Source organism: Aegilops tauschii, chromosome 5 (assembly GCF_002575655.3).
Source record: "Aegilops tauschii subsp. strangulata cultivar AL8/78 chromosome 5, Aet v6.0, whole genome shotgun sequence".
NCBI lineage: Eukaryota > Viridiplantae > Streptophyta > Magnoliopsida > Poales > Poaceae > Aegilops > Aegilops tauschii.
The window spans coordinates 577801858-577810075 of NC_053039.3; the positions used below are offsets into that span (position 1 = coordinate 577801858).

An 8218-nucleotide genomic window follows, 5' to 3' on the forward strand; every position below is an offset into this window, starting at 1 on the left:
TTTTTTTTTGAGTAAAAAAAATTGGACACTCTCTTCTTTTTAGGAAAGCAATGACAAGAAGTCACAACACTGGTCATGGGCTCAAGGCAGGGTGAGTAGCCCAAAAGTTGTCCAAGCCTGTCTATTGGGCTCAAGAAGATACTAGTGGGCGACGGAGTCCACGAGGGAAAGCCATTCTTGTTCGTTGAATCCCACGCCACCAAAAAAGGGGAGAAAAAAATGGGAGAGGAGGCCGGCCGTTGATAAGGGACGGGACGGGGGTTGTTGGGTCCAACCTCCAAGCACTAGCACCAGTTCCACCACCAGCTGCGGCGGCTGCGGCGGCGGAGACTCCGAGGAAGGAAGCAACCGGAGAAGCCGGGATGAAGGCGACGGTGAAGGGCCGCTACGAGGGCGACAAGGCCACCGCGGCCGCCACGGTCGCGCTCGCCGCCGCCGGCGACCTCCGCCTCCGCGCCTCCGCCACCGACGCCGCCTTCGCCGCCGGCCCCTCCCTCGACGGCCTCACCCTCACCCTTGAGAAGCCCGGCGCCTTCCTCCTCGACCTCAAGCCCCACAACCAGGTATACCACGTAACTAATCCCCTCCCCAAAGTCCGCTCCTTTCCCCTCCCACATCCCATCTGATTCTCTCCCGTTCCGGCGACGGCGATGGCCTCGGCCGCAGGATGTGCGCTTCCAGTTCATGAACTCGGCGACGGTGCTCGACAAGCGGGTCAGCCTCACCTACACGCACTCCACCTCCCTCGCGCCCGCCGCGCCCAAGCCGGCCATCCCGGCCCCGGCCGCCGGCGCCGCGCCGGCCCCGCCCCCCGCGCCCAGGGGCCCGCCTCCCGGCCGCACGGCGCTCGACCTCTCCATCGCCTTCGACCCCGCCAACAAGGTCAGCGTCTCCCACGCGCTCGGCGGGGGCGGCTGCCGGGTCAAGTACACCTACGCGCACGGCGCCGGCCGCCTCACCACCATCGAGCCCGTCTACGACACCGCCAAGAACGCCTGGGAGTTCGCCGTCGCCAGGAAGTTCGACGCCGGGGACACCGTCAGGGGCACCTACCAGGCCTCCACCAAGCAGCTCGGGCTCGAGTGGACCAGGAGCTCCAGCATCGGCGGCTCCTTCAAGGTACCATCTCCATTATGCGATCCATCAGTTTTGCTTGTCTGTGGTAATGCCTAGAACGAAACCAATCCACCATTTTTCAGTGGAACCCTTGCATCATTGAATAGTGCAGAATGCCATGATCTTGTGTATGGATCACACATATGATTCTGTGGATTGGTGGGGTTGAATATGGGGAGCTAGAGTAGTGAGGGAAGGTGAGTGGAGTTAACATTTTGTTCCGTGTGGTTTGTGAACCCTTAAATAGTTTTATGCCTAGCCCACACATATGGTTCTAAATTTGTTTCGCCAATGTTTCTGAACTCACTGTACAAATCTACAATGTAATCTAATTTCACAGAGTAACTTGGGAAGAGTGTAGTGTATGTAACTCAATCTTTTTTGGACCTGTGAAACCGTAAGGGTGGTATTTTTTATATTATAAAATCAGGAGCTAAAAAGTACTCCCTCCGTAAACTAATATAAGAGCGTTTAGATAGCTAAAGTAGTGATCTAAACACTCTTATATTAGTTTACAGAGGGAGTACAAGGGAGGTTAGGGTGTTAGGAGACCTAAATACTTAGATGCAGAGAAGCCATAAGGGAGAAGGATAAACAAATGGCTAAAAATACAAAACCCCTTCCACACAAAAGGGAAGCCCCCAAGTTAAAGAGACCTCATCCAAACCAAAAAAGATTCCCTGTGCTTGTCTTTCACCCGGAAGGAGATGAGGTGTAGGTCCTTGAAAAGAACTTTCCACTGTGCTAAGGTAAGCAGCCTCCCTTCAAAAATTGGAGCGTTCCTCTGTTTCCAAATATTCCAGCGAGCAGACCCAATAACTTCAACAAACCATGGATTTTGAAACTGAGACATAGCTAGCCTGATCATTTCCGAAAACTCCAAGTGAGCAGCCCAAGAGTTATTGGGAAATCTCCAACAAGCCTAGGGAAAAGCGCAATTGAAAAACAAATGAGCCCTGTCCTCCCTAGTTGCCGAAGAGCACAGAACACAGTTAACCCCAGTCTCCATGTGCCAGTGCCTCCTTTCCATCATGTCTCTGGTGTTTAACTGATCGACAAGTATCAGCCATAGAAAACCTTTTTGGTTCAGTAGATATTTGCTTGTCCTAACCAGAGAAAAAACCTTGGGCACCTGAAGCTCATTTAACATAAAACTATAATAACTGGCCGAGGAATATCTCCCAGAGTTATGCAGTCCAAACATCAATCATCGGGATGATCCTCATTAAGAAGTTGCTCGTTGAGCAAATAGGCTAGCTGCTGAAGCTCAAGAAGCACAGTTTCAGAGAGCGGGAGGGTGAAATAAGTGGATAGGTGTTCAACCGATGGATCCTGCACGAGCACATTCAGTCCAACATCTTCATCCAGAAAAAGGTAAATACGCAAGGAAATCTCATAGCCAGGGGCTGCCCAAGTCACTTGTCTTTCCAAAGGACAATAGAAACACCATTGCCAGGCGTACAAGATGTTGGCACGAAAATTCCAGCTGAGAACCATCACGTCCCTCCACCAGAATGATCCAGTACAGGCCACAGCATGCGGAACATGACGGGCATAGTATAAGCGTTCTAAGGAATATTTCCTATACAGGGTTACATTATACAGGGTTTGGTTTTAGTTAATATTTCCTATGCTAGTTTGTGGATATGACAAAACTAAAACTGTAGGATTGGATGTGTCATGGAGGACAATGGTTTCCTTTAGTATTGGTTGAGATATATGTAGATTCGTAGCAGCACCACTTTGTTTTATGACCCACTAGCAAGTCAACATTCAACACAAAGCCCTTTATAGTGAATTCCCGTGTTTCAGTATTTTACATCACTGTATATATACAACTGAGGATAGTTCCTAGTATTTCGTAGTGTCTGCACTCTGCAGATTACTGCAATCAGGCTAGCTCTGAGGGTGTCTTGAGATCATCATCTAAATACCATGTTTCTCTTTTTGTTTTTGTTTGCCTGAGCTGAGGACTGAAGGTGTAACTTTTCCTTTCTCAAAAACTAAGCAGACAATAGAATGAAGGAATTGGGTCTGTTTAGCGAACACGCACTAGGTTATGTAGTTAAACTTCATTGACTCTTCTTTATGAGTTTCTTGGCAACAATTTTTCTCAATTTTTGTCTAGTTTGCTTAAGCACTGGTAACTCCAAGTATGATCTAGACTTGAGGAGGCAGAGGGACACTCATGGACTGATGAAATGGGGGAGGGGTGGAAGATGTGGATTGGCTGAGTTGTGGAAGACCGTGATTATGTTTGTACCACAAGGATGTATGTGGGTATAGATATAGTTTGCTCATCCCAAATATGGGTATAGAGAGCTGATGCTCCCTGAACATCCGCCTTGAATTATACTCCCTCCGCCCCACAATGTAAGACGTTTTTGCGAACTGTTTTAGCTTGCAAAAACATCTTATATTGTAGGACGGAGGGAGTACTTATTAATTGGTAAAGAAACTTCAAGGATAGTGACAGCTGAAAAGCTATTTAGTAATGGTGGTTATCTGTACTATTTGTGTGTATATTTGCCTAGACGTTATGGTAACACAACTTGTATATCCGATGATAGATGAGATAGCCAGAAGATCATGACTTACAGGGACCAAAAAATTTCTCATGACAAATTTACTAAAAATGGTGTTTTATTTCTAGTATTGGATGAGTTGCACGATACATATATCTAATTGCATGAGATGCCGGCTTACATCAGAAGCAGAGCAGTAGCAGCAAATTGTCGTCTAATCTACTAGCAAGCCAACACAAAGGCCTGGATAATGGATTCCTGTCTCTCAGTTTTCTACATCGCCTTATGTTGTTGGGGATAATTGCTGTTGTGTTCTGTAATTGCTGTGTGCCAAAAGTGCTACTGCCTGGGTGGTCGAACTGATAGTGCGTCTTACGGGCATATCTTAAAGATCTTGTTTTTTGCTGTCTATGGAACTGCCCTGGGGGTAGTCTAACTGATAGTGCCCAAGTTAGAGGATATAGTAGCCATGAATTATATCATGTTGAACGGGCAAAGGAAAATCTCATAGCAAATGCATCAAAATGTCCAAGTGTATACCTCTTACAAAACAGATAGAGAGAATATGTAGTGCGGCAAGAGAATGGTAAACTTGGTATATGTGGTTTATCTTTGTGAAGCTCAATTGCTAATGGTATCAAAGGTTAGTTGGTCTCCCCTGAGTAAATAAGAAAAGCATGTAGGGCCTGAAATACAGTGAAATAGGAGAGGATGCAGAGCACTGTCTTCCTGTGGTGTTTTTGACAGATTTATCTAGCAGATCTGCAAATAGTAATTCTCCCAGGAGGGTGTCCATTGTCCCTTGTATGTTCTAGTCATTACATCGATTTTTGTAAAAACTAGTCTTCAGAACATCATTATCCAATCTGATTCAGTTTCAAGACCAATGCTCGAACACTAGGAAATACTGAGGCGACTGGCTGTTGAACAGAGTGCTGATATGTGCAGTGTACCCCCAGAGTCATGTATTTGGTGCAACGGTGGTTCTTGTGCTACCAATGCACCAATGTCAAAAACTTCCCAAAATTTCTTAAAATAAATGAGTACATGAACAATATATGTCTATCATGACATAGAATTTTAACTAAAAATTCAACTCACACCTCGAGAAACAAAAAAAGACAAATCATGACATGAATGTTATTAACTTAAACTAGGCCATGAATTGGGCCCGTTTGCACTACCACAAATGAATTTGTTATTTTTGTTTCTCTTGATAGGCTGTGAGTTATATTTATGACTGAAATTTTGTAACATGTTAGATGTATGCTATTTCTTTATATTGAATTATTTTCGGATTTTTTTAGAAGTTATAGTACAAGTTTTTGATGTTCGGTGCACTGGTAGCACAAAAACTCCGGGTGCATAGGATACGCTCTCCCCCTAAATAAGAGTATCCCTCTTCCTCACAACACATGATTGATTATTTGGCTGGACATGTCTGTTTGTTGTTTCACTTTGTAGATCATCTGATCTAACAGGTATGCTTTTTGATCTGATTCTGCCGTGCTGTCTGTGCAGGTCGCGACGACGTTCGATCTGTCCGATCAAAGCAAAGCACCGAAGCTCGTAGCGGAGAGCACGTGGAACTATGAGATCTGATCGCCTCCACCTCCTCCTGCCAGCGAGCAAGCGGGCAGCTCCTGCTCATAGAGCAGCACCATGTGTCATCATACTGTCTACTACAACTCAACAGGCAGACTGCCCCTCTCTGGGTGCACCATTATTCGAATACTATTACCGCTATCCATTTTTTGCTTGTCGTGTGACATCTGAGTCGTCGCTGGCGATGCTATGACATGAGAAATGAGGTTTAAGTTAAATGTCTTGTGCTGAGAATTTCACGAATGTCTTGCTGTTTGCTTGGTGTGATGTTTTCGCTTTTCTTTCCGACACCCATGTACCCGATCTTCACAGATGTTCCTGTGGACATGAAGGAGGATCCCTAGCCTACCTATCTCATCAGTACTAACATGTATGCAGATTACAAAGACTAAATCTCAGGGAAATGCCACATAATCCAGGGCTAGGTAGGAGTTACCTCCCTTTTTTTTCCGGGTGAGGTAGGAATTATCTTCTTGTCTGGAGCAATGCTAGTAAGACGCATCGTAAATATCTATTTAGCAAGCATCAGGTTCTCTGGATTGTGCATTGGTCACCCTGCATCACTTTGCATTATGTGATTATATTTACAACCATTGCTAATTGATGCGCTTACGTAGGACATGAATAATATGGTCGGGAAGATTCTCTAGCCTGCGCATGTCGACATAATATGGTCGGGAAGATTCTCTGTCATGGTTTTGAATTTTAGTTTCACAAGTATTTCAGCCATTGTCGGTGATTTCGGTTTTCCTTTTCGGGCCGAAGGACTGAAATTTCCACTTGAATTTGATTGAGATCAGAACAAATATTTTTAAAACTCAAAAAATAATTTGAATTTATGTCTACTACCGAAATATTTTGACAGAAAGGCAGTTATTTCAGTATGTAACGAAATTTTACTGAAAGTGAGAACCATGATCGCTATACTTGTTCAGAACCATCCATGTAATGTAAATTTAAATTAAGAAACTGCTCTTGTTCGCTTGCAATCTCTAGTTCATTGTGGATTATTACATTCTCTCCCAGGTGCAGGGCGCATGCGTCAGCGCACTGATATAATTGCCTTGTTTAGCCGATGCACAATATCTGGAGAAATCTATGTGGGCATACACGGTCCTCGTACGTACATTATTCCTTTGGAGAAAGTTATTATTATGGTGGTTAATTAAAAGGAAGATTAAGTTGTCGTTTCATGTCTAGTTTATTAGATGCCCTGGCCTTTAGATGCATATTGGGCACAAAGGCAGATTTGACCCTGCTAATTAGCCTACTTATATAAAATTGCGAGTGCTATTGTTTTTGCCCCTGGTGGATGGATGAGAATGGGAATGGAACCTAGCTATATGGAGTATCCTCGTCTATGTATTACTCCCTCGGTTCCTAAATATTTATCTTTTTAGAGATTTCAAATGGACTACCATATTTTAAAGTGTAGATTCACTCATTTTGCTCCGTATGTAGTCACTTGTTGAAATATCTAGAAAGACAAATATTTAGGAACGGAGAGAGTACTTAGTAGCAATGGGCCATGCATGCCACCAAATTTGGACATGGTTGGCTAAGCCTATCATGTTAATTAATTTTCAGAAAGATAGAGGATCTAGATTCTGATTACTAATTAGATGTATTTATTGGGTTTCCCAGAATTTACTGTGCCTTTAACCTTTGGTAGTCAACTGAAGCATTTTGGTTTTGTGTAAAGATATATACTACCCCTACATGGGATGGGAATAAAACGCCGTCCAATAGTCTTGCTCGCCAATGCTAATCTAGGTAGGTAGCTTAGCCACCTCCGGATTCAATTCCTGCAACTTGCAACTAGATTAACATTGTGACATCCATTATAGCGCATTTGCATCTTGTTTAGTTAACTGATTTAGCTAGCTAGCTATTCCCTCCGTCCCATAATATATTAGGAAGTACTATAAATATGGAGCACTTGGTTTGCAATGACACACACGCACGTACGCAGAGACAAATTCAAGAAATAGCTCAGCTTAATCTGATCGGTAGATCGACCGGTCATGGCGGCGCCGTGGAGCGAGAGCGAGAACGAGAGGTTTGAGCGCGCGCTGGACACGTACGACCGCGACACGCCCGGCCGCTGGGACCGCGTCGCCGCCGCCGTCGGGGGCGGCAAGACGGCCGACGACGTCAGGCGCCACTACGACCGGCTCGTCGACGACCTCCGCCGCATCGAGGCCGGCGCCAACTCCAATGGCGGAACTCATGACGCCGGCAGCAGCAGTAACGGCGCGGGGAATAACGGAAGCAGAGGAGGGTCAGGGGGCAGCCGGCGGCCCCAGACATAAATGATGGATGGATCGGATCATGCAAGGTGGTGGGCTGGTCGGCACAGACGACGCTGACATGAGTCTATCCTAATCCTATCTAGTACATCTGATCTGCATTACATACAAACGTACGTGGGTGCGTGCATGTACTATCTGTCACGTGTACGTACGTACGTACGTACCTACATGCATGCATGTCTACGTGCAAGAGTGCAACACACTGTGCTGGCCTTTTTATCTGTTTGCGAACTAATTAACAGTGTGCTAGCTGGTTATTAGTAACTACGTATATGTGTGTGTGCGTGCTGCCATGTACGTACGTCTACGTTTTGTACGTCTGCTTGTAGATTGTAAATTAAATAATCCATGCATGTGCTTCGTTGAAGAAGAAAAAGATAACCCGGCCGTGTGCAAGTCATTCGTACACGCTAATTAAGTACTTGTGTGTTTGTAAACTAATATAAGATGTTTTAGATCCCTAAAGTAGAGGGAGTAACATATTTTCTCTTTGTGAAAATATTTCCTTGCTCTTTTGGCCAGGAAGTAAGTAGCACATTCATTCTTCATGAGCATCACGTCTTTCCGGGACGAGGATGGGCCATCTGATGCTACGGGTGCACCAGCTCAATCTGAGCCGCCGGATGCACAATAGAGGGACCAGATTGCATAAACATATGG

The 8218-nt window shown here is 45.2% G+C and overlaps 2 protein-coding genes across 2 annotated transcripts; both read left to right on the plus strand.

Annotated features, from left to right (window-relative positions):
* Positions 1 to 239: 239 nt before the first annotated feature.
* LOC109737825 (outer envelope pore protein 24, chloroplastic) lies at positions 240 to 5489 on the plus strand. The gene is made up of 3 exons (XM_020296947.4): positions 240 to 563; positions 667 to 1119; positions 5163 to 5489. Exons 1-3 carry the CDS (start codon positions 363 to 365, stop codon positions 5241 to 5243), a joined length of 735 nt encoding a protein of 244 aa, XP_020152536.1. The 5' UTR covers positions 240 to 362; the 3' UTR covers positions 5244 to 5489.
* A 1716-nt stretch (positions 5490 to 7205) lies between these two features.
* LOC109737826 (protein RADIALIS-like 3) lies at positions 7206 to 7926 on the plus strand. The gene has a single exon (XM_020296948.4). The coding sequence runs from the start codon at positions 7271 to 7273 to the stop codon at positions 7556 to 7558; it is 288 nt and encodes a 95-aa protein (XP_020152537.1). The 5' UTR covers positions 7206 to 7270; the 3' UTR covers positions 7559 to 7926.
* Positions 7927 to 8218: the final 292 nt, after the last annotated feature.